Genomic DNA, 26,250 nt, shown 5'->3' with positions numbered 1-26,250 from the left:
CTGAGTCATGGATAATTTACGAGCCTCTCCCCGGAATCAAGTCACGTCAACTCGACCTAGACATCTAAGAAAGCCCGTGCGGCCTCGAGATTGCTACGAACCAATTCCACTAATACACATGGCATTACAGGTGATTACACAATTATGAGCGAATAAACCTTTGACCAAATGCTACATTTGACTCCCAGGCGGGGATCACATCCCATCTCCCCCAGGACGAACGACCCCCTCACATCTCCCGTGTGTTTGAATTCACTCTCCCACGGTCATAGCCCTCGAGATAATTGTTCGGTAATCTTTTGTTACGTTCGATGGCCAGAATAAAAAATAAAATAAAATAAAATATATTAGATCTCGTATTTAATTTATATCTAAAATAGGATAAAATTGGACATGAAATGGATACAATCCGGATAAAAATATGATATAGAGAAAGTGTGATAAAAGTGCATAAAATTACTTCTATTAATGTCATAAAAATAAAACGTATCTTTCAGGAATTACAAATTTCTTAAATTGAAAAAACTAATTATTAAATATAAATAATACTTGGATTCTAATATAAAAAAAGAAAATCCAAGATAACAATGGACAATAGTCTCTCTCTTTTTATTCCCATTTTTAAGTAGGATTTATAACACGAAAAACCTTAAATCAATACACTTGTAATAAATTTATTCTAAACTAATACGCTACAAAATTACCCTAAACTAATTTTTTGACTATAAAAAATTTGATATTAGTATATTTATAATAAATTTATCCTCTATTAGTTTCCATTAAATTGGATAAATACCACAAAAAAATATAAACTTGTATATCTAGAACAAATGGAGGATAAAACCCCATAGTAGTGCATCCATCGATTGCCATATGTCATTCAACTAAGCAATTTGATGGTAAAGTTTAACGAAAACTAACGGATGGTAAATTTATTACAAGTATACCGGTTTTAGGATTTTGATGATAAAAAAAATTAATTTGAGATAAATTTATCACAAATGTATTAATTTGAGATTTTTCTTGATATTAACCATTTTATTTATATATTTGAATTTTTATTCTATAATGCATATTTTGTATATTTATGTAGTTAGTATCTATATTTATTACCTTTTGTAGGTATATTAGTATACTTTTATTATTTAATAAAAAATTTATTAATGAATGATGGGAGGGAATAAGAAAAGAATTTAAAGATGAGAGGAAAAATAATTACAAATTAATTATATAAAATGAAGTAAAATAACCCCAATTTCGAATGAAAAAATTTAAATTCGAAACGAATCTTCCTAATTCACTCTGTCTCATTCTTCTCCATATCTCTGCATCATGTTGAAACTTCGACTCCTTAATTCTTTGTTCACATCAAAGCTCTACAAAAACGATAAGAGATTCGAATCTTCCTAATACACGCTACAAGGCCACAAAAGCAACAAAAGAGTTGAAAACTCTTTTCACGAAAGTGATGAAAAAGTCAAAACATTGTACTTTTCGGAATGTAAATATCATGTTTTCTCTATTTTACTAAATTTGGCATCCATTGATTGATGTACCTGGTTGATGTTACTGTAACCCAATTTAAATTTCTTATTATTGTTGAAAATGTGCTCTGGAATGCTACAATGAGCTCTTTTTCTATTTGAGATGTAGATCGTACAACGGTTATGAATTAATTGATGGAGATTATCTTCGTTTGTACATTTGTGATTTCTTTAACAATAAATCATGAGAAATTCTTACTATCTTGTTTTTGCATTTTTATGTTCATTTACATTGATATGTTATTCATACCAAATAATAGATATGACAGTAAATGAATTTTTTTCTTTTTTTTATCACTGCAATTCATCAAACAATAAACATTATATAGTAAAATCAGGATTTTATTTTCAGCCTATCTAGTCCTATCCTTACTAGAAATTTAGATGACTAAACACAAACTTTGAGTATTTCACCTTCTGAATTTGAAAAGAAGGTAATTCAAATATTTCATGCATACCTTGTATTTTTCTGATTTCATGGTCATTTGAATGCATATCCCAAAATAGACCAAATCGTTTTATACATATTTTCCTAACGATTCATTTCACGCAAAACACATGTGTTCTTTTTCAAATATATTTTACAAAAATGTCATTTTTACTCCATCATAAATATGATGTCTAATTAACTCAAACATCCATATGTAATGTATTTTGAAAATTTTCTCGCTCAGATTTTTTATTTTCCAATTTTCTGATAGTTTTTTTTTTTTTTTTCAATAGTTTGTAGCATGCTAAAAGATTTTCGCGTGGTGGGAGACGATCAGAAGAGAAGACGATTGCCAAAGACATTATTCGTACAATGCCAGACGGGCAACGGAGATCGCAATTCTAGGGTTCAACAAGACAAGACGGCCCTTATGGTTATGGCAATCAATCATCGGCCGACGGAAACCCGGTGAGATACAACGGCGGAGCCGAGGAAGCACACGTCGTTGATCGGCCCTGCAATGAGAATAGATGGCGGCATTGCGGACCATCCGAAGGCCCGAGGTTCGGCTGATGTTATTCCTCAATGGTAGGTACATCTTTTAACATGGCGACGTTACATAAATGGCCTAAACTTTTACATTAGTTTGAGATTTTCACAATGATTTCTAACACATTATACATGAGCATATTGTTGTTTAACGAGGATGTTCTTTCTTTCCGTCACGGCACTCGAGCGATGGTGGAGTTGAGAAGGCAAATGTCGGAGACCGACCACCGACCCGGTGGATTATGGCCCAAAAAGCACAATGGCTCTTAAGGCGATAGGGACGTTTAAGGTCGAATTCAATCTAATCTAATATATTTGTACATCAATGGAGAAATTCATCTCTACCCTCTTGCATCTATCATTGTACACAAAATCAGAATCTGCACATCATCACATAAACAAGTGCCAAGGCGAAACCGAGATGGGCTTGGTCGGCCGAATCACCCCCCGCCGCCGTCCGCTTGGGATATGTAGACCGCCCCCGCGAACATAGCTCCCGAGGAACCGCCGCCGCCATCAGCATTGGCGCCTCCATGATGGTTGACCGTGATGTGATGGTCGGCGCCTAAAGTGGCGTGGCCTCGGCCTCTCGGTTTGCGCTGTTGTTGATGCGGTTTGCGACTGGAGGGTGGGGGGGCCGTTCGTGGTGGTGGCCGTCGGCTGCGCGGCTCGCTACGACTGCTCTCGCCGCCGCGATGATCCGGCTTCCCGATGCAAAAACACAAGTTCAACGCCTTCATTTCAAGAAGAGGTTCGAGAAGGCAAAAGGAGGTTTTATATAAATAGCGCTCGAGCAGGACTAATAATAGATAAGATTCGTTCGATCACAAATCCGTTCGGTTCACAATCGTATGCGGGATTGGTTTTGTTGCTTTGTATTTTCAACCAACATCGTGTTTTTATTTTATTTTCGCCTTTGTAATATTCCCCCTTTCCCCTTTATTTTCTGCGAAGAAAAAAAAAAATAAAGAAATGTGACGTAACCATTTCATCGGACTTCTTAAAAGGAATTTTGAGATTGCATGTTGCTGCTTTCCTTTACAATATACACGAAAGAGATGAGGTATCCATTTGTTTTCCATACCTTTCTCCATTGAATTAAACTGAAATTACTAAATAGTTCGCAACTGTATCTTCTTTTCACATAGAGTGATAGATCATGTTGTGAAGTATATCAGATAAAATACTACAATAAAAGCTCATCGATCATGACTTAACTCCTTTTTTATTTATTTATTTTTGGCAAATAGTTTAGAAACTTATCGGACTCTTGCAATGCAAGATGCAAAAGAGACAACTCAAGTTGCACGTCATGAAATCTACAACCGAAGGGGAAAAAAAAAATCTAACCTAAAAAATCTGAGAAGGCGAAAGGGGGAAAAATGTCTGAGCCCGGGTTCGAACCGGGGACCTCTAGTGTGTGAGACTAGCGTGATAACCGACTACACCACCCAGACTTGTGTGGACCTTCCTGCATCAAATCAGTATATGATATTTCAGTAGACGGTGGCAGTGGCTTACCCTTCCCCTTTGTTTTTGCCCTTTACTTTGTTTCTGAATCGTAAGTGAACGACGCTGAATTTCGATTGCCATTAGCTAGAGAGTCAATCCATTTTTCATTCCCGAATTGCTGAAGCAGTGGCGACGGCGGGAAGACATTCCCATCTTCTGCCGAATAAAACACTGATTGAGATTGGTGCTGCTACATCGTTGTAAAGAGAGTTTATTTAGAACCCATAAACATTAAGTACAAATACAAAGTATAAACCGAGAAAACCTCTTTTAACCGACACTCATTCATCTGTCGCCATTACCGTAAATCTGGAGAGGTAAAAAAGATACAAAACGAAAAAGGTGGATTCAAATGCTATTGTGATCTTGTGAGTTCAGAAAAGCTATACAAGTGAAATGTGTGTTTCAAACAGTACAAACAGTACCTTTTACCTTTACCAAAAAAAAAAAAAAAAAAAAAAACAGTACATGATGAGAGGGACAGATTGAATTAGTTGTTGAATGTAATTTCCAGACGCCTTTTACGATTGAGTTTCCACGACGTCCTGGGATCCTAAACTAAACCTTTTGCCTCGTGTCCGAGAGAGTTTATTCAATGAACTCTGCCGGCAGCTACCAATAATCCCTGCAGGAGCACACCCCGTCTTTAAAATGGTGAAAACGATTCACATCTCGGACGAGGATCTCTCTCTTTGTATACTTGGAAATGAATTTTGTCACGGAGTGACAGTCTTCACATAACCTTAAGTTCTTGGTAATCCGCATCGTCTCCCCCTTCGCGCTGTTGATGAGTCCGAAGGCCACGGCTAGCTTTTCACTGTGCCCCAACAAAATGCGTTCTTTCCCCTCCAAATCAAGATCGTAATGCACAATTTTGGTTTGTGGCACGTAGCCGTCTTCCTTCATCTCCATTGACAAGTTCAGCAACAAGGCATGGAGCTGCTCAATCTGCGGATTCAATTCATCGACTGAAGCAAAGGAATATATCTTCCTTTTGACTTCAATCCAACAGCGACCAGGGACCTTTTGCAGTCTTCGAGCTTCCAGAAGTTTCTTCACTTTTCTCACCTCATCCCACATCTGGGCCTCTGCGTAGATATCAGCTAGGAGAACATAATTTCCAGCATTCATGGGTTCAAGCTCGAAAAGCCTTGCACTTGCTCTTTCTGCAAGCTCAACATTGCGATGAATCCTGCATGATCCAAGGAGTGATCCCCAAACTTTAGGTCCAGGTTCAATCCGCATCTCTTCTATAATTTTGGCCGCTTCATCTAGTCTGTTTGCCCGGCCAAGAAGATCCACCATGCAAGCATAATGCTCCACGCTAGGGAAAATCCTATGTTCCCTTACCATTGAGTCAAACAACATCTTCCCCTCCTCTACAAGTCCGGCATGGCTGCAGGCTCCTAAAACACTAACGAAGGATATGGGACTAGGCGGGATTCCGCTGATGATCATCTCGTTAAAAACCTGAATCGCCTTCTCTCCAAACCCGTGAACCCCATAACCTGAGATCAATGAATTCCAGGAAACTACATCCCTCTCATCCATCTTATCAAAAACTTGTTGAGCTCGGTCAAGCTTACCGCATCTTGCATACATTGTCACCAGAGCACTAATGACTGGCAAGATCGAGTCTAGACCTCTTCGCAGAACGTATCCATGAATCAACCTACCCTGCTCCAATGCAGCAAGCGCAGCACAGGCTTGCAGCACGCTGACCATTGTCACAGAATTCGGAAGCAAATCATTGGTCTCAAGATTCATCTCCCTGAAAAGTTCCAAAGCTTCAAAAGGCATACCATTCTTAGCATAACAAGCAATCATAGCACTCCAAGAAACTACATTCTTCTCTGGCATCTCATCAAACACGATTCCAGCCCATTTTACGCACCCAAACCTGGCATACATGTCCACCAAAGTAGTCATGATATGAACATGGCCCCCATACCCATGCCGCAGAATATGGGCGTGAATCTCCCTTCCCTTTTTCAAAAGCGAGAGGCCGCATTCCGAAACTACGCATGCTTTCAAAGCATAGTTGTACGTGAACCTATCCGAAGGAATCCCGACCCAGTTCATCCTTCTATACAAATCGATGACCTCGTGTCCATGACCCGCCAAAGCGAGCGCCCTAAACAGCGCGTTCCAAACATATACGGTTCTCTGGCGAGTTTTATCAAACACCTCCCGGGCATTCTCGATGGCGTCCAGCTCGGAGTACATGTTGATGAGCTTGGTCGCCAGGAACGGGTCCTGGTCGAACCCATTCTCGAGGAGGTGGCGATGAACGCTGAGGCCGTCGGAAAGAGAGTTCTGGCGGGCGCAAGACAGGATCAGGAGCTCGTATGTGCGCTGGTTGGGGTCGGTTTCTTGAGAGAGGACGCGAAGCGCCCGCTTCAGTTCACCCCTCTCGCACAGACGCTGGATCACGCGGTTCTTGTCGTTGGCGGCCGCGGAGGTGGAAATGGTGGGGTTGGAAGTTAAAGAGCAGAGAGGCGGTCTGCAGGAGCCACGGGCGGCGGTGCACTTGAGGTGTTTGCGGAAAGGAGGAGGAGGAGGAGGAGCAGGAGAGGGTAGTTGAACGGGTTGGGGAGACTGAAACGCGAACATTACACGATGACGAGAGAGCGGCGATGCTGTCTGCAATTCTCGCTTCTGAATCGTTACACGGCGAGGCGGGGGTGGAGTTCGGAAAAGCCGCTTTTTTTTCCGACCGACAGAGAACGGGGACGGTTTTGTCCGTTATTTGTTAAGATATGGGAGAATTTACATTTGGCCCCCAAGTTTTTAAAATTGTGACGTGTTAAGGATCCGACGTTTCGACTTTTTACAATTTACCCCCCAGATATTTTAATTGATGACGATGTGCCCCTTAGCCGATTTGTTCTCACATATCTGGCCACGTGACTACACGTGACCAGTTACCGAAGGTGAAATGGTCAGATATTGTCTTTATATGTGAGAATAAAATATAGGAACTTGTCCAAAATATATATTTCAAAACAATATATCGTTGTGGATTTCGCGTTGATTTCAGTCACAATCTCTCATTCTCACGTTTCAAAACTATATGTTTTCAAAAACTATATATCAATGTGGATTTCACCAAGAGAATCGAGGGCCATGACCTCGTCGGCCACTCACTACGGGAAGAAGAATCCCAATGAGGAAGAAGAGAAAAAAGAAAAAAAAGAAAAAGAAAATATGAATAAAGCATTCAAAAATAAAAGATTATTTAAAAATTGCTATGTCAATGTGGGTCGGATGATCAGCGCCAGCCAGCTAAAATTGGCTATATAAATTAAATTGTTATTAATATGAAAATGTATATAACTAAATTGATCTAATTGAAATTGTTGGGAATAACGGATCCCGAAAACCGGATTCGAACTAAATTGATTTAATTAAAATGTTTAGGATTTTTTTTTTCACCTATATATTATGATACAGAGAATTAAATAGAGTTGGAACTCTCAAATGACAATACTAATTTGGATCCTACTTAGGTTCAGAAGTTCGACGTGCGTAATGCACGACTAATAAGGCCATTTGGGTTACGTTCCAAGACCATGACTATCTCAACTCCAATTACGTTCGATTGGAAGTAGATGCATGGATAGCAGAGAATGCAATCTGACCAACATGTTCAAAGGTTGCCGCTCTGTTAGTGGAAGAAAATTGTGGCCCGTAATGAAACTAATGAATCAAAGAGTAGAGAGGGTAGTCCTCTGCCACTGTCAAGATTGCTTTGCTAATATCTAAGGTGAACAAGATATTGGATATTGAAGATGTCTACGAACTAGAAGGATCTTCAAATAAGGTGAACATCTTGATGGACCTTGATCAACGGTGAACAAGTCGAGAAGAACGGGACATTCGTGATGGCTTGAAGGTATAAAGATTAGGTGAACAATTGGATGGACTTGATGAAGTGAGCAAGCATAGAATGTTGATTCTCGATAAAGCTTGGAAGATCCATGAAGATGAATAGTTTGGTAAAGTCGAAATTGCTAATATGCTTGGAATGACTAAAAAAATGTGGTCATTATTAAGTGTAGCAACTTGTTATCAGAGTAGTAGGTTGTTGGCAAAGAGCAGCTACCTTATTCAGATGAGGTGGAAGACTTTGACAATCCTTATGATTTAGTTATGTGTGTGTGTGTGTGTGTGTGGACATCTTAAGAAGTTGATTTGGTCAAATCAATGAAAATAAAGAATCAACGAGGAGCTAATGTCCTTGGAGATCTTTGGAAACTGATATGGTTAATTGGCGAAGATGGGGAACCAGCAAGGCTGCTAATGTTCTTAGAAGTCTTTGTATGCTAAAGAAGTGGAAGAATCATTGGATGATTGATTGTGAGTCACCCATATAGTTTGTTAGTGGACAAATCTATAGACTAGTAAAGATCTGCATATCTTGATTATGTGGAAGGGATCGTAAGGATTTTCAGTCTTGGAAAGTGTTGGTCATTTATCCACCTGCCTAAAACATTAAAAAAAAAATAGTTGTTACAATGGCTTGAAATTTGCAAAAAGATCACTAGACTTGATTAGAGTAGTTTGGGCATTAATGAGTAAGTCCGACAAAAGCACATTGACATTAATTGGGAAACTACTGTTGTCAAAAAGAAACATCGCCGATATCAGAGAGCCATTTTGACAATTTATGGTGAGGATCTATCGCTGGCTACTGTAGAACCAATGGTTACTTAAGAATTTTGATGGGCAACGGTCATATGAGGATAGATGACTCTATATTGAGTCCAAGAGAAGTAGTTAGGTTGAGTGGAAATAAACAAGATGATGTGTTTTGAGTATTCTTTTTACTCTATTTTTGTTGCTAGCCACCGTGTATTCTTGATGTCAATGTTTGAGTAGTTCTAATGTTTGTAATTGGTAATAAGAGCAAGTGTATAAGAATGATAGCAATACATAAACCTAGTAGTGTGATCTACTGGAAAAGCAATACTTGTTCATTATAACTTATCTTGAAAATTGCTAGTGGATTATAGCCTTGTGATGACTCTTAGTGTTGGAGTTGATGTAAGCTTAGGGATAAAGCCGAACCATTATATATCTTCTTAAAAATCTTTTACCTCTTCATCATCTGCATTACCTAATCTTCATTATCACGATTTGTTAAATAGTAATATGCACACCTGATTTCTACAATCTATTTTTGCCAATGTTTGAAGTTAAACTTATTATCTTCTGCAAATGTTTTTTTATAGTTCTCAAACAACCCATTCACCCCTGCTTTAAGTTGTATTGTTAGCCCCAACACTTAATATTAGAGCTCGTTACTTGTTATTTAAAGTGTTTTCAGAGCATAATAATCTTGTTATGGCTAACTTTACAAGAGGTGATTTTGTTTTTACAAATTTCTATTTATCAATAATCTATTCTTTCAACTCAAGATTTCACGGATTACTTCATTTCTTTTAAGGATTTCTTTATTTTTAAATGAAATTTTATGGGGGTAAGAACAATAGGAGTGTCAAAACTTTTGTACAACATTCACTTAAGTGCAAAAACCTTTTTTTTTGCTTATTTAAGTGCTATATTTGAGTAAAATCGATCACTTGAGTGTTATTTCCAACAAATTATCTTGCGTGGATTTTTTAAATATTTTCCTATCCAACGCGAATCTCTTAAAATTTTTATTTTTATTTTTTGCTTTTTTTTTAGGGTCGCGCGAGCCTTGCTAGCCATGAAACCCTCTCCTAGATTGGGTGAGGGTTGCCTCACCCTCGGCCCCAAAGGCCCTAAGTGAGGCCATTGTCGCCTTACCAGCCGAGGGCGAGGCCACGAATCACTAGATCTAGGCGAGGTGGCCTCGCCAAAGCTGGCAATGTCACGATGCCCTTGCTAGCTCTAAGCAACTTCTTTCGTTGTCAACAAGGCCACAACGCCCTTGCCCAAGGCCTTCACAGTGAAGAGTAAGGCGGCTTTTGTCAAATCTGAGCAAAGATTTTGTAGTGACCCTCATCGACCTTAAGGAAAAAAAGGAAAAATAATAATAGTAAAAAATATTAAACATATTTAAAAATATTAAAAATTGTTAACATTAGCGCGGCGAAGCTACATCAAATTTTCCAATGAGGAAAATCGGAATTGACACTCAAGTGATCGATTTTTCAAATTTGTAGCACTCAACTAAATGAAAATAAAATAAAATTGGCACTCTTACTATTCTTACCTGGAGGTTTATAAGATTTGTGTCTTAGAGTTATTGAAGACACTTTTTCAAAATTCCACAAACTCTCCTTCTTAGTTTGAAATTTTTTTATTGATTACTTTGATTAAGTTCTTTGAATAGAAGACTATTCCATTCCAAACGAGTAGTCTTATTTTCTAGTATTGATGTTTATATGGATTGTTCTAAACAAATTAATTTAATCTCAAGAGTCTAAAGATCGTCTTATTCATTTCTAACCTCACATGATCTCGCTACTAGCAGAGGAACTACAACCTGATTTCTAGCTCCTCAATTTGTTCAGCCATGACAATGAACATAGAATTGAAGGTGCAACCAAAGCAAATGGTCGACGTGATCGAACATGGACTAGCAGCTCAAACATTAGCGAGACCTCTTATTCGAGCAGCTAGAGAAGAACAACAACCAGCTCCCCACGCTCCTTCTTGTGACGATATCCAGAGAAGACTTGCACTAATCACTCTAAGCTTTTCATTTCGTACATTATGCATTTTCTTATCTGATATTTAAGAGTATTTCTTCTTGTGTGACAGTTAAAGAAATTTGGGATCAACTCTGAGTCACATTTGAAAGAATCAATGGAGAAAGGGAAATGAAGATGATCATCTTACTCAGAGATTTTGAGACATTCAAAATGGAGCCAAATGAAGATACGGAAGGAATGTTCATGCACTACAATGACATCATGAATAGACTTGTGATCTTGACAAGATCTACACAAATGAGGGACATGCAATCAAGATTCTCGAGCACTAACACAAGAACGAGTTCATGCAAATATTGTCAATTCATCAGGCTCAAAGATCTCGACACGTAACCTTGGATTGTGGCTTGCAAAATCGAATCCAACAATGAGCTAAGGAAATCCAAAGGTAAAAAGTTTATTGCATGAAAAATAGCTAACACTTTTCATGCAAATTTTGAAATATCATCCTTCAACGACAACGACGACGATGATGAAGATGAGGATGTAGCTTCTTTGGTTTAAGAACTCCAAAGGTTCTAGAAGAAAAAGAAGATATCTAAAGGTAATCATATGAACTATCCAAAGCTAGTAATCATATGAACTATCCAAAGCTAGAAAGACGGCACATGACATTAAGTGGTTGCACCAATTTGGGGTTTTACTTTAAGTGTGTCACTTGTACTAGTTTATGATTTTTCATAATATTAATCTAATTTAATGAAAACTAACAAAGGATGAATTTGTAAAAATATACCAGTTTGAGGATTTTGATGATCAATAAATTAGTTTGGAATAAATTTGTCATACCTATACTAGTTTAAGGTTTTTTATGATCAAAAATAAATATGGCATGAATTTATCACAAATAAACAAATAAATCAGTTTGAAGTCTTTTTATGGTAAAAAAATTATCTTAAAAAATTATGGAATTCGAGAAGATTATCCCCAATAATTATATTATTTTTGTCCGTATCAAATTACCATTCTCAAAATTATAGCTCTAAAAGCAAATCGACCGCCAAGGTCAAGGTCAATATTCAACATCGCATCTAAAATCATAAGTCGAATGAACAAAGATGAATCCATATCTAACAGAATCACCCAATCAATTTTCAAAGCAAAAGCTTAGGGGTCTTTACCTAAGTAAGGTTGGTATATCATAATCTTTCCAAACTCATCCTCGAAATAAATTCACATAAGATTGATCTTTTCCCTTTTCTTTTTTTATATTGAAAATTAGATTTTTCACTCACATTACCCTTGAAATCTGCTATAAAACCGGCTGCTCCTGACCCCCAACCGTAGTCATCAACTTGTATTTCTGTCCTCGAATTACTGGACCGGTCGATTTCATTCTAATTTCGAGAAAAAGTCTAGAATGTCCTTGGTGAATTGATTGCCATAAAGGGACATTCTTCAGGGAAGTTCCATATGTATACAAAACTGAGAACAAGCCAGTTATATGCCAGCCAACCTCAACAAGGTTCTGACTAGAGCACGCCAACCTCTAGGAAGTCTTTAAAAGAGCACTAAAACCAACAGGCTCGGACATTCTGTATTGCAGGCATGCAGCTCCCATGGCAAAGAAAATGGAGGTCATCTTTTTTAGGCAGCAGCAGGATCATTTATCACACCCAAGAAATCATCCTTAATGGTGCCAATGCAGAACTGAAAACAACAAACGAACAAAATATCAGCTATACTAGCTTGAATTTACACATTGGTCAATTGACTGACATATAGAAAATCAAACGCATGCTGATATGCCACATAATATGTGCAGTATCAACCTGCTAATAACATTCACTTCTTTGATAAGCATGATTCCCTATATTTTAAGACTTGAGAAAGAAGGAACCAGAATTTCCTATCTTGTCTTATTTGACAGAGTGATTATCCTTTGAGGGAGTTCTCAGTCACTCAAGAGGCCTTCTAACTCTTCCTATTCTTGGGAAGAAATTTTATAGTTAAAGGAGGTTATGCATCAGACGATGTATTCATAGTAAGGAAAACACTCTAATTGGAAGGATGAAAGCTATACTATGGCCCTCCATTAGTAGTGGAGTTACCTATGACTCTGCCATGCTTCTTAAAGCAAAACCTTCAGCAGATTAATTTGGAAGGGGCACTTGCTAGAGCTGTGGAATTACTTGACGATGTGTTTTTCTATATTGGATCCTGATGAACAAAACTAGAATCTGAAGATACATGGTTCACTCGCAACAGTCCTAATAACATTAAAACTAAGCCTTTAAAAGCAAAATGATATAAACGCCTATTGTCCATTTATGCATCCTGAGCGTTCTATCATTGATTGATGACTACTTTTGCAGTTTACTGCCATATTTCCAAGGTATACACAATTGGGTAAACTGGCATGTTGCTGCAGCATCCGGTGTCCATTAAGGACTAAATCAAAGGATGGCATTCCTTGATTTACTGATCCAAATGTAGATATATAAGCAATTTGGCTTTAAAAGAAGTTTTAGTGATCCAAATATTAGATGAGCTATCCATAATCCTACAGAAAAATCTTTCTCAGTCATCTTGTGGAAACTTGTTTTGGAAAAAAGCAGTTAGTTGGCACTAATTATCTCACTGCTTCAAAGAGAACTATTGATCAAAGTAAGGTGTATGATAAAACCAAGGGGAGTATAGGATCGAGATAGAAAGCCATACTATCTCTGTCGCATCTACACGAGTGCCAATTATCTTTAGTCTCACTTCGCTGTCCTTCTGGATTTTTACCTGAAGTAAATCACATAAAATTCAATGATGATATGAACCTAAAGACACAAATTCGCCCCTTTGAAAAAACTTACCGATCCATCTGATGTCGTATAGTTTGGCATGTCTCCAGATTGGAACTCCATGTCATCTGGTATCAACTGAAACTCAAAGATGATGACTTAACATTATAATAGTTGAAAATAGAAGCAAAAGACATATAACTTGACAAGTAGTTTTATTCCTCTTAACTTGACAAGCAATTCATATGCATGAGAAAGCAAAGAAACTAGTCCACAAGACTCACCCGAAAAATTTCAATGATAAGAGTGCATAAAAAGACTCTTGGAAGCAACAGCTCAAGCAAGTTGTGGACTTACATGGTTTGAGACAAAGATCTGAACTGGACCAGCCTCGGCAAAAAATCCCATCTGTGTAAAAGACATGGCTACCAATCTTCACAACTGTATCTTCACGCTACAGGAACATTACCAAACATGCATATAAAGAAAAGCCCATCACCTTGTTCACCATTGTGACAACAGCTTCTAATATCTCTCCCTTGAAGGGCCTAAACACAACGCACTGGTACTTCACAGGGAATGTCACGTACCCCGTCCCTTCTCGAATCAATCCTTTCCCAATGTTCTCTATACCAGTAATCGCCACCACAAAACCATGCCTACCACTGTAAGAAAAAAGGATCACATGATGCTGCAGGAGTAAAAGTTGCTAAGTGGTGAAGCAACACGTTTTCTCTCCAATGGCCATGCCTCCATTACCACCAACTTTAAGGATCCTTAAATGGCTGTGAGCACACCCAATCTCGCTCTCAAGAAAGAAAAGGAAGTGACAGCTACATAAACGAGAGCGGGGGGAAAGAGAAAGAAAGAAGTTGTGCTATCCATTTTGCGTTCAATCACACGAAGCATGTGACAGCAACAAGAATCCCTGTGATGAGGAATTGGGAAAATGCAACCCCCCCTCCACCCCCCCAAAGAAATCAAGAAGCACTCCTCAATTAAAAACCCTTAACACTTGACAGAGGCAAAATACCTCCAAGTGCCCTAATCCTTTACACTGCTCTTCAATCCAAACTACACGTCTTTATCGTTTCTTCCGCGCACACGAAGCAGAGAGCGAAAGCTGTCGAACTAGAGAACAATCAACTAAAAATCGAAGCCTTCGACCAAAAAACCTAAATTCGAACCCTCTCGCGAATCAAATTCCACAAGCTTAAGCAGGAATCAAAATAGTTTACGGAACGCGAAGGGCAAGAATCGATAAGATCGAAGGCTGACGCCGATACTACAAAAAGGGGCAGAAACTCATGGATTCAGCAACGAAATTTAAAAAAGGAAGGGTCGATTGAAGAGGAGAGAACCTGCAAGTGCCCTCGACGTCCTTCATGAGCTTGGCGACGAGGTTGTCGCGGAGGTTGCGACCGAAGAAGCGAGGGTGGAGCTGCATGTTCCGCTCCAGAACGATGTGGAAGAACATCTTTTCTTTCCCCCCTTCCCCCTCTCCCCACTCTCTTCCCTCTTCTCCCCCCTTCCGACCGTGAGATTCCGGCGGTCGCGGTCCAGAAGCGGGCTCGAAGTCGAGCCCGGGCTTCGATTGATGCCGACGGCGAGGAGGGGGCGGGGACGGCGAGTCTCGCTCGGCTCGGCGCGCGCACGGCGGGTTCAGGCCGCGCTCGACTGCTCCTTGCTCCGCGAAACGCCGCCGGAGGATCTGACGGAGCTTTCTGTTCTCGTGCTTTTATACTGCTCTTAAAACTCCCGTAAGAGGGAAAATAGCAGCGTCATTGAGATTGCTCTGTTAAAGGGAGATTAGGAACGGTGTCTTTATAGTCACAAAAGGGACGGTGTAATTTTATTTTATTAAATTTGTAGACTTTAAAATAGTTAAATTTTTTTTTTTTTGTGAAAGGTAATAAATATATTAAGGAAATGTCAAATGTACAAAAATCACATCATCAAAACTTATACTCAAAATGAGAAAATATTAAGAGTGAAATAATGCCGAGATGTAAAAGTCGTTAGACTGCAGCAACCACACTACAAAGACTCACGAAACCAAAAACTAACACGGCATGAACAATCGGTTACCAAACAACAACCCAGCAAGGGAGGAGAGACGCTCACTGCTTCAAATATTAAAATAGTTAATATTATTATCCAATTAAAGAAAAAAAATTGGGAATATCAATTTTAAATAAAAGAAACTTAAGTAGTTCAAACTCATGTGATCCAAAGATTTGTCTTGTAATGTTTTAGATTCTTACATGTCCTCATACATGATATTCGAATTGATAGGATAATTTTTTTTCTTCTACAAATTTATTATTAATAATTTATTTTGAGCTAATGCTTATATTATTATTTTTATTTATGATTATATGCATCTCAGTAATTGATTTTTTTTTCTGTCCTTCATATTAAAAAAATTCCGCTTTCAGGGATTCTCGTGAATTTCCCTATCAAATTAGTGCTTCCTAGGCCCTTTTAAATCCTCTAATCTAATCCTAAATAAAGCAAAGTAAAAAGAAAAAAAATTGAAATCGGTAAAATCAATCTCCAGGTTCCCCCCATGAAAAAGTGAGGCCGACATTTGACCATTGGGTTAGCCCTTATATATATATATATAATGCATGTATGTTTGATTTTGACTTATTCTTGAATACAAAAATATTTACAATTTGACATATTATTTAGTAAATATGAATTTGCAAATCAATCTCGAAAATCTAGCGTTGTTCTTTCCATAAAATAAAGACGGCGAGATACAAGAATGGTCCTTGTGCAATTGCCTGCTCTCAATTTTGGACCCCGTACCTTATTTTGTGATAAATTTGGCCCTCATATTAGTCTTCATTCAATAGTTTCAGGACAAATTAAATATTTCTGTTCGAGTTTCAATGAAAAACATTGGTTAAGCACCGTAGCAGGGATATGTTGAGATGGAGTGGAATGAAAAAAAATCAACAGTTGGTCCTTGCACTTTCGCTCACGATCAATTTTAGTCCCCGTGATAAATCTTTAACCATTTTTATTCCTTAAACTAATTTTGGGCCCTATTATTTGGACGAACTTCATACTTCGTTTTTCCGTCAAATTGAAAACAAAAAATGTTTCTAAGTGCTAAAGAATACCATGTTACAGTTTGGTAGCTTGTGTCACCGTTTTTCCAATGTTCAAGCTAAGAATAATGCAGAAGATTGAATTGAAGAATTGCCTGTGTATTTCAATATATAAAAAAGAATACATGGAGATGACTATCTATTACATGACTGTCTAAGGAAATCAAAACCATTCCCTACAACCGTGGGACGTATTCCATTTAAGCAAGATAAATCAAATCGGATATACATAATCAAAATAGATATAGAAATTAAATGAAATATCCTAAATATCTCTAGAAGAAAGCTAAATATCTCTGCCAATTTATTCTACATTGATATTTATCACCAAACTACCTTAAAATCGGGATAAAAAAAATGTTACAATGGATAAAACTCGTAGCAAAATAAGTCAGGAATTACCAAAATTGAACCTGAGCATTAGTACGCGGCACATTTGTAAAATTACAAATTTTGGGCCCTGTTATTGAACCTTGGTTTTTTTTTTTTAAAAAAAAAAATGAAAATTGCCCCTTGTTCGTCTTCGGCGTCGGCACTTTCTGTCAAAATTTGGAAGGAATCATGGATTTTGTCATGAAATTACAATTGGAGATTAGCTTAAGGAACAAATTTATCTCGAAATAAAGAGCGGGATCAGAATCGAACGTGGAAACAATTGTACATAGACAAATTTTGGTTATTTCTCCAATTTCTTTTTTATTTGATGACATGCGTGGATCACTGATTAGCTAATGGTTTCTAAATTCTTATCCCCTCCAACTTTTGGATCACGTTCCACTAGTAGATCGAGAGGACCTTTTGAGGGTTGTCGCTGGTTACCTTAGGCGAGGAGTTCTAAGCCATTGTAGCTGAAGTTGAGCTCAATAACTTTATCAACTCACGATGCTACTGATTACTTCATCGGAAGACGATCCAAGATAAATATTCCAAGTTCGCAGATGAAACGAGCGGTCTTCTTTCTTTTCAATTTTAGTACACAAACTTGGTGGCAAAGTGCGATTGAATGGACTAGACAAGAAGGGCAAACTGGGACATGGGCCAAGCACTCGCTTCACTGCTATACGCCGCTACGAACGAGATCGTTAAATTTCTGAACAGCAGCGACGCCTGGGAAAGAGAGATAATGAACTGAGAAGGACGTACATTACACTAAGTACTCATCGTTACACTTGTTACTTCGATTCGTGGACAGCGAGCGGGACTAGACTACACCAGACTGAACTAACATTATTGTCTCCACATGGCATTGTGGATGCATGCAGGTAGGTGTGCGGAATTCTAAGCGAACTTTAAGCTAACCTAACACTCCATCTGAGGTAAGACGTGTCTATGCATCCGGCGGCAGTGGGGTGTAGTACGATGGAGGCGGGTTGGAGTATGAAGGTGGGGACGAAGAATATGGCAGAGGTGGAGGATGATAATATGGAGGAGGTGATGGTGGTTGATAGGTTGGAGGTGGCGGCTGATAGGATGGAGGCGATGGCGGTGGCTGGTAAGTTGGAGGTGGGGGCTGATAGGATGGAGGAGGTTGCTGCGGCGGAGGCTGACTGTATGGTGGAGAGTATGGTGGTGGTGGGGGTGGATGTCTTGGAGAAGGCGGAGGGTAATGGGGAGGTGGTGGTGGTGGTGGATGCCGGTGCATGGGCGGCGGGTGCTTGTGAGATGGTGGAGGGTATCGTGGGGATGGCGGTGGAGGGTGCCTCCTGGAGGGTGGTTTTTCTCGAGAGGGTGGTGGAGGCTGCCCATAGGATGGTGGTGGAGGCCGGTGTCTTGGGGAGGGGGTGGCGGCGGAGGGTGCCTCCGGGAGGGCGGTTGTTCTCGGGATGGTGGTGGAGGCTGCCCATAAGATGGCGGTGGAGGCTGGTGTCTTGGGGAGGGTGGCGGTGGCGGAGGGTGCCTCCGGAAGGGCGGTTGCTCTCGGGAGGGTGGTGGAGGCTGCCCATAGGATGGCGGGGGAGGCCGGTGTCTTGGGGAGGGTGGCGGAGGGTGCCTCCGGGAGGGCGGTTGTTCTCGGGAGGGTGGTGGAGGCTGCCCATAAGATGGTGGTGGAGGCTGGTGTCTTGGGGAGGGTGGCGGTGGCGGAGGGTGCCTCCGGGAGGGCGGTTGCTCTCGGGAGGGTGGTGGAGGCTGCCCATAGGATGGCGGGGGAGGCCGGTGTCTTGGGGAGGGTGGTGGAGGGTGCCTCCGGGAGGGCGGTTGCTCTCGGGATGGTGGTGGAGGGTGTCTCTGGGAGGGTGGCGGAGGATGCCTTCTGAAAGGGGGGCTCCCTTGGTAGGGAGGTGGAGGATGTCCATAGGAGGGTGGAGGAGGATGTCCGTGGGAGGGAGGAGGAGGAGGAGGAGGAGGATGCCTTCGGGAGGGTGGTTTCACTCGAGACGGCGGTGGAGGGTATCTCTGCACGGGTGGCGGAGGCTGTCTCTGAGATGGCGGTGGAGGGGTCCCATAGGAAGGCTGCGGCGGCGGACTCGCCTGAGGGGCCGGCGGATATTGAGAAGGTGGCGTTGGCGGGGGAGTTTGGAGTGGCGGAGTGGACGAAGGTGGTGGCGGAGGCGGATGCCCACGAGAAGGTGGCCAAGTCCCCCAAGGGGTTGGCGGCTGCTGCCATTGAGGAGGCGGAGGGCGAAACGCTGGCGGCGGTGGCAGCGACTGTCCGTACGGCGGAGGAGAACCGTACCAAGGAGGAGGCGGAGGAGAGCCGTAAGCATAGGGCGGATTCCCATAAGCTGCATTGTCATTGCTAAAGATGTCACCTCCCAGATGCGCACCGGCGGGATCTCCGGCGGCGGCACCAAAAGAAAGAGCGGTCGTGCGCTCAATCACGAGCACCACCACCACCAAAACTCGAAGACACCAAGCAAGCCTCCTCATTTCTCACTCGCGCATGTAGAACGCAACGCAGTAGCCTCTCACTTGAGCATGGACCTAGCGGAGAAATCGAGAGAGCGAGCGAGCGATGGAGCGAGGAAGAGATGAAGAGACGACACCCTTTGGAGGACTTAAATAGCGCCGGTTCGGGTCCTCATTTGGTCCGCCCGGGGGCTGGCATGGCGTGCGACATGCAGCAGCACGCAATGTCACAGAAGGGAACTCTCGAAGGGCTCGAGCCGCTTCGGGCACCAGATGGCTTCAATTCAGGGACAAGGGAGCTTGATCAGACTCCACGTGAGCTGGTCCCGATTTTGGTCTCTTTTGCGCGGAATGCCTTATAAATTTGACTTTAAATTCCCTTACAGCAAAGCAGACGTCAGGAGCAACTTTGAAAAGCAAAAGATAGTGCGGGAGGAGAGAGCTGCCATCCCTCAGGGACCGTGTCCGGGAGGGGAGGGTCGCGCTATATATATGATGCCCGAACGAAGAAGGTGAAGTCATGCGCGCATTCCCCGTGCACACGACTTCACACGATGCATTAAACCGGAACCGGATTCTACGCTCCTAGGCTAGGAGACAATAGCGTGTTGCCCATCCTTTTTGGGGCTTGATCTTTTAGATTGAGATTAAAATGGAGATGGAGAGTCTTCTAGGCCTTTGGTCTCTCCATTTTATCGTATTGCACTTCACCCGAATATGAAGTTCTATCTCGAATGTGCTGCAACGACGTGCCCTAAAAGTTGACGGGTTTGTACAGCTAAATCTTCAAACTATTAAATCCTACATTCAAGTCTTAGAATTTGTCAATTTTGGATATCTAAGTATTTCCATCCAGTACATAAATTTTAGACAATTGGAAATGTACACATGGTATTTTATGTATTCAGTTAGATGGTCATTAACAATCCTATCCAGCATCCTACAAGTTTTATGTATTAATTTAAGCGGCTGTTAACGATCCTATCAAGCATCCCACAAGCGAAACGACATTGTTCCCTTGTAGCCACAAACCAAACAACTCAATTAAAGACGTCGTTTTATCTCACCCCAAAATTAAATTAGTGAAGCCACAACTCGAAATCGAGAACCGTGATTGACAGATCAATACTAATGCGTGTCTGATCGGGTAACGAGTACATGCATTTTATACAGGTGCGCAGCTAGAGGAAACAAGAGAAAACATGAGATGGAACGAAATTTGGCTCTGCCGCCTTATCAAACGTTTCATCCAAAGCTGCAGAGTCCTAACTTCGTCACTTATTTTCCTTTTGGTTGAAAAGTTCGTCCCTTCTGACAGAGATGAAAATGATGAAAAGATAGCCCCTCTTTCATAAAGGATCATAAATGTATGGCATAGAGACAGTGAGACACTGAAAACATTAACTCCTCCTTGGAGTTTCGAGGTTATAATCCTCAGCTTCTGATCATTTTGACTACGTCAGTGATCGATGGGATACCGCAGGGCAAACATCGTGCAAAAATCAGGAAATATAAATCTCTGCGGCATAGAAATTAATGAAAGCGAGCTATTGGGCCTTCTCCATCGAAAGCACGCCTGAAAAGCCCAGAGGCAAAACACTTCATCAGAGAGACAGAAGGATGACGAAACTTCGCTGCTAAAATCAGTTGATGTTTGAACATGAATGCGCCCTCTTGCAGGCACCAACAAGTAAGAGAACAGCGTTTTCTTGAACCTTGAATCATGGATAAGCATGGGACACACGTGTTGCACCGATTCAACGCTGAAAATCTACAGCCATGTGATGTGGCGAGCGGTATAACTGCTCAATCAAGCGTTACTTGCCTAAACAAATTGACGATACTGAATGCAACTTAAAGACCATAGAATGTGATTCGATCTCCAACAGAAAGGAGGAGAAATTCCATGAGCAATGCAAAGGCATGTGAACTATTCTATCAGCTGCCGAAAGAAAAAACCAGAGAATGAAAAGACCCTGCTTGCAATCTACTAGCTGAGACGCCCGTCTGCGTTAAATCTTGATGACGGACACCTTCAAGTGGAACAACACCACATCTTGTTTGCTGATCCTGATGCCTCAGCAACATCGACTGTAGTTCCTTGACTACGACGGGAAGCAGCGGCGGCAGATTCCCGAGCTGCTAGTGCTAATGCCCTTAGCCTCTTGATGTGGTTGATCTGGGTCAAAATTGTCTGGAATGCCCTCTCGATGTTCGTCGCGTCCAGTGCGGAAGTCTCCAGGACCAAGAGGCCCTCCTTGTCCGCAAAAGCCTGACCATCCTCTACTGGCACAGCTCTGATGTGATTTAGGTCAGACTTATTGCCAGCCAGCATTATCACAATGTCAGAACCCGCGAGCTCCCTCAGTTGACGAAGCCATCTCTCGATATTGTCAAAGGTTTGCCTCTTGGTTATATCATAGACAAGGAGCGCACCGACAGCTCCCCTATAGTATTGACTAGTTATGGCCCGGGACCGTTCTTGACCAGCCGTATCCCATATCTGTGCCTTAACCATCTTTCCTTCCACCTGCACCGAAGAACATCTCTTATCAAGACTGTATCAGAATCACGAGACTATCCACCTGCACTGAATGTCTCCGACCCTGATCATTGAAAGTGGAATAGATGGCAAGAGCATTTGATGCACCAAAATGCTAATATAAAGATGGAAATAGGTTGCTTCACGGGGCTCGTATGGTTTAGCTTTTCAAGAGGTTTTGAACCCCCAAAGCCCTTTGAAAAAAATATTAAGTGTTTAGCAAGCATTTTAAGAAGTCCATTGGGCAAATGTCAACATTAGAAATACTGAAAGCTCAAAACTGGTTTGGACCAGCTTTAAGTATTCAATATTTTGGAAATGCAAGTCCACTTCTATTGTTCATCCATTAACTTTTTTCTTCTTCTTTTTGGTTGCGATTGTTCATATTCCGGAGGTCAAATCCAACAAAGGCCGACCTCATGTGGGGTTGCCGCAGGCTAGATTTGGCAAAGATCGACCTCAAGTGAGGTTGCCGTAGGCCAGCCAACCGCTAGTGACTAGATCTAGCTGCTAGACAGCCTCACCTAAGGTCATGCGACCTCAAGCGAGGTGGCTTAGGTTTGCGTGACCTCAGGTGATGCCGCCTAGGTTCATGCAACCCAAGCGGCATTGCTTGGGTCTAGCCCGCCCTCAGGCCGCCTAGCTTGGGTTGCGCAAACCTAGGCGATGGTGCCTAAGGTCAAACGACCCAAGCGATGTCGCTTGGGTCTCGTGAAATTAGTTGATGTCACCTGAGTTCGCAACCTCAAGCGTCGCTGCCTAGGTTCATGCGGCCCAAGCGGCGGTGCCGAAGGTTGCGCATTCTCAGGCAAACTTGTCGATGGCCAGATATGGCCATCGGCAATTGGCCGGCCGTTGGATGGACAGTGGTGGTGTTTTGGTCAAATTTGATTTTATTTTTCTTCTAAATAATAAATGCCCTTTGCAAATATAAGATTTACCAAACAGTATTTACATCAAAGTCACTTTTCAATGCACTTTAAAGTTATAATTTGCCAAATATTAAAGCATTTCGAAAAATCCATTTATCCAAAGGTATTTGCATTTTCCCAAAACCGACCAAATGGGCCATGGGTCATCAGTTCTAGGCTTTCTTGACAAGAAAAATGGAAATGGCTTTCACTTCACAGAGTGCACGCTGACACAGTTCATCTAGAAATAACCAGAGCACGCATAACACGATCGAAAGAAAGGCGGAGCTGTTAAATGAGAGTTATTCTAAAATCCACACTCCACCATCTTTTCATTTCACTGTAAAACGGAAGGCAGTTGATAGCGCCATTCAAATTGTAACAGTCTTCAGATCTTGGCGATGTCATACACTGGTGAAACCAATTGAATAAGAGCTACAGCCTCATCATGACCTTTGACGTTTCTTATTAGATAAACGCCAAAATGCTAATATGAAGATTAATCCAACAAGTTCACTCTCTCATTTCAAGTATCCGACCTCACTTTGAAATGACAATGGCAACATGCATGAGTCAACGCCGAAAGATAGGTATCTAGTACGTGCTGATGGATTATGGTCTAACTGAAAAAACACGATTAGGTTTTGATCATGCCACCGGCAACCAGCAGAACAACACAGGCAAACCAAAGACTGATCAAAAGTAACACGTTTAAATCGAAAGGAAGTAATGCAAACAAACGGAGAATCAAGTCCGGTTGATCTCTCACCTTTAGAATCATCGTCGCAAACTCGAAACCAATGTTGGGCCTGAACTCCATGCAAAACTCTCTTCTAGCGAACCTTGCAAGAATGTTGGATTTGCCGACACCGGCGTCCCCAATCACCACGATCTTGGACATATAGTCATACTCGGTATCTTTTTTTCTGGCCATAACCTTCTCTCCTCTCCGATCTCTCTCAAACCTATCATATCCATGCGATAACGAACTCAGATAAAAAGAAATACTTCAAGACCTCCAAGATTCACACATTCACGCGCACGCAAGCAAGCGAAAAAAGACATGGCTGATCTTGAAACCTTAGGCACATACGACGAACGACCCTGACAATGAAGTGAAAGAACGCACCTTGAGGTGGATGGGTCGAGAAGAGGGGACGCTTCGAGTGAGGAAACCAAAAACGGGAAATGCTTCGAGATGAGGATGAACAGTAAGGAATCTAAGGATCTAAGAAAGAGGATTCTCGTCCCAGAAAGAGAAGGAGAAAGATCAGAAACGAGTGTTGCTGATTGACGTCGCTAACTGGTTTTTCTTTCGAAATCTTGAAGAAAATCTTGAAGAAGACGGAAGAAAGATTACTATGAGTAATGGAATTTTCAAAACGGCCAAGCTTAAATAGCCAATAGCCAGGCGGCAACCTCTCGCGTGATAATATACATTTTCAATTGAATTTCATTAACGAGTGTTCCGCAATCCTATTAAAAAATGCTTGATGTGTGATTTCTGAGATATTAGCTGTGTTTATCACCAAAAAAAATCCGTGCATTGAAAATCAATTTGGTTGTTTAACAAATGTCGGGTAACACTTTTTGACAAAAAACTTTTGAATTTAATGAGAAAATTAAACACAATTGGATAGAACACGATTAGCACAAAATTAATGTGAATGAATCCATTTTTCATAACAAAAGGAGATATACGATTATGTTGAAACATTCTATTAATGAAACAAGATGACACAAATACAATAGCATAATGATTCTTGACCCTTATAAAAAAAACCGATTGGAGATGAAAATAACAACACCATCATTGAGCACTTGGATGGATCAATTATGATAGTTCTATCTTGAAAGAGAAGGTATATTTTAATTAGGAATACACCACAAAATAGTGATGGCACGACGTAATATATCATCAACATTGTCTACATGTTATGAATCTAATTTTTTTTTTTTCGGTCGGTGTTATGAATCTCATTTTACTAGGCACCACATGTGTATCTTATTTTTGATTGATTGGTTATATAATGTGTCACTTCCAAGTGATGCATCCTTTGCATAAAATATGAGTGAGGCAACCTAGCTATTAGAGGTGGGGCATTGGACTGGAATGTAAGTAGATGATGCTATGTCATTTTTGCACGTTGCACACTAACAACTTTGACCAAAACAATATGATGAGAATAAAATTCATAGGGTTTTTTGGACCATAAATCACAACAGTGCCCTATTAAGGAAATGGATTCAAATATTTGACTATTTGAAAGTCCATTAAATACCTCGCAAGCTCTATAAACTGGTTAAATTACTAGTTTAGTTCAAACCTTAACTTGTTTGGAAAACCTGAACCTGGATCAGTTCATAAATAATCAATTATATTTAAACGGGTGACTTCCCTTCCCGAGTTGAAAATTCTCCAATCCCAAGACAGTCTTTTCTACTTACCTTGAACACCACCTTCATGCGAGATAAATCCCCACCCATAATCAACCAATCTTATTTGAAATCATCAACATATCACCTAGATCTCGACTCTCATGAGCTCCTCTTTCAACCATCAATCGTTCCATCATGTTAATCAGAAATGTGTTTTGTTGAGGTTGTCAATTGTCCTTTCTTAAAATTTTGAAGGAAACGAACAAAAACCACTATGAGAGGGGACTTTTTGAAAAGACCAAAGTATCAATTGAAATCTCGTTGAACGATTAGAGCCCTCTTAAACAGTTTAATAAGAAAATATTTGATTTTCAAGATATTGACTGTGTATATCACAATAAATATTAATGCATTTGAAATTGCAGCATCTTCTTATTCTGTCTTTTAAAAAATGTCTGATAATGCTTTTTTAACAAAGAAATTTTAAATTTAATGAGAAAGTAAAATACAATCAGATAGACTTTGATTAAAGCAACATTGACACAAATGGATCCGCTCCTTTTTTTCTTTTTTCTTTTTAACAAAAGATAACCCGAGGATATGATCACATGTTAATCCTCGGACCTCAAGAAAACTTACAGGAGATCCAAAAGACGACTTGTTATTGAGTATTCGAATGGATCAATGAGCATAATTGTCCCGACGAAAGAGGAGAAAGTATTTTATGGGATAAATACACCATGTGGCAATAATGATGTGATATAACAAATCAATCGTCAATTTTCGCATGCCATGAATCTCACATTATTTGGCAACATGCTTGTATGAATCTCATTCTTGATTAGTCGATAACACCGTCACGTGATGGATCCATCATATAAAAGAACCTTATATTGAAAGAGTGGGCCTGGCCACTAGCGGTGGTCCACTAGAGGGAGATGGTAGTAGAGAATGCCATATCATTTTTTGTGTCACACACTA

The 26,250-nt window shown here is 40.7% G+C and overlaps 3 protein-coding genes and 1 non-coding gene across 4 annotated transcripts; all 4 read right to left on the bottom strand.

The window, feature by feature from the left end:
* Nucleotides 1–3,906: 3,906 nt before the first annotated feature.
* Nucleotides 3,907–3,980, bottom strand: TRNAV-CAC. The gene has a single exon. It is a non-coding gene; the product is annotated as a tRNA-Val (tRNA).
* Nucleotides 3,981–4,286: 306 nt separating this feature from the next.
* LOC104422461 (pentatricopeptide repeat-containing protein At3g46790, chloroplastic) lies at nucleotides 4,287–6,758 on the bottom strand. Its single transcript, XM_010034785.3, has 2 exons — nucleotides 4,504–6,758; nucleotides 4,287–4,460 (listed from the first exon to the last, which is right to left on the bottom strand). The coding sequence occupies exon 1, from the start codon at nucleotides 6,646–6,648 to the stop codon at nucleotides 4,648–4,650; it is 2,001 nt and encodes a 666-aa protein (XP_010033087.2). The 5' UTR covers nucleotides 6,649–6,758; the 3' UTR covers nucleotides 4,287–4,460; nucleotides 4,504–4,647.
* A 5,279-nt stretch (nucleotides 6,759–12,037) lies between these two features.
* Nucleotides 12,038–15,222, bottom strand: LOC104423845 (DNA-directed RNA polymerase II subunit RPB7). The gene is made up of 6 exons (XM_039302739.1): nucleotides 14,833–15,222; nucleotides 13,971–14,136; nucleotides 13,829–13,879; nucleotides 13,544–13,609; nucleotides 13,401–13,469; nucleotides 12,038–12,389 (listed from the first exon to the last, which is right to left on the bottom strand). The coding sequence occupies exons 1-6, from the start codon at nucleotides 14,946–14,948 to the stop codon at nucleotides 12,327–12,329; spliced, it is 531 nt and encodes a 176-aa protein (XP_039158673.1). The 5' UTR covers nucleotides 14,949–15,222; the 3' UTR covers nucleotides 12,038–12,326.
* A 6,250-nt stretch (nucleotides 15,223–21,472) lies between these two features.
* LOC104422460 (ras-related protein Rab11C) lies at nucleotides 21,473–23,824 on the bottom strand. The gene is made up of 2 exons (XM_010034784.2): nucleotides 23,660–23,824; nucleotides 21,473–21,967 (listed from the first exon to the last, which is right to left on the bottom strand). Exons 1-2 carry the CDS (start codon nucleotides 23,822–23,824, stop codon nucleotides 21,473–21,475), a joined length of 660 nt encoding a protein of 219 aa, XP_010033086.2.
* Between the last annotated feature and the right edge of the window lie 2,426 nt (nucleotides 23,825–26,250).

This window comes from Eucalyptus grandis, chromosome 10 (genome assembly GCF_016545825.1).
Source record: "Eucalyptus grandis isolate ANBG69807.140 chromosome 10, ASM1654582v1, whole genome shotgun sequence".
Lineage (NCBI taxonomy): Eukaryota > Viridiplantae > Streptophyta > Magnoliopsida > Myrtales > Myrtaceae > Eucalyptus > Eucalyptus grandis.
Note: the sequence above shows the minus strand (reverse complement) of the source record. Positions and strands in the feature narration are given on the sequence as shown.

Bases quoted from the DNA above. Each gene is read 5' to 3' on its own strand.
- LOC104423845 (XM_039302739.1), bottom strand. From the start codon at position 14,948: ATGTTCTTCCACATCGTTCTGGAGCGGAACATGCAGCTCCACCCTCGC. The intron at 13,880-13,970 runs GTGATGGGCTTT...TCTTTTACACAG, and splicing joins TTGTCACAATGGTGAACAAG to ATGGGATTTTTTGCCGAGGC. The intron at 12,390-13,400 runs GTATGGCTTTCT...TGTTGTTTTCAG, and splicing joins GTGTAGATGCGACAGAGATA to TTCTGCATTGGCACCATTAA.
- LOC104422460 (XM_010034784.2), bottom strand. From the start codon at position 23,824: ATGGCCAGAAAAAAAGATACCGAGTATGACTATATGTCCAAGATCGTG. The intron at 21,968-23,659 runs GTGAGAGATCAA...TCTTCGGTGCAG, and splicing joins TTGCGACGATGATTCTAAAG to GTGGAAGGAAAGATGGTTAA.
- LOC104422461 (XM_010034785.3), bottom strand. From the start codon at position 6,648: ATGTTCGCGTTTCAGTCTCCCCAACCCGTTCAACTACCCTCTCCTGCT.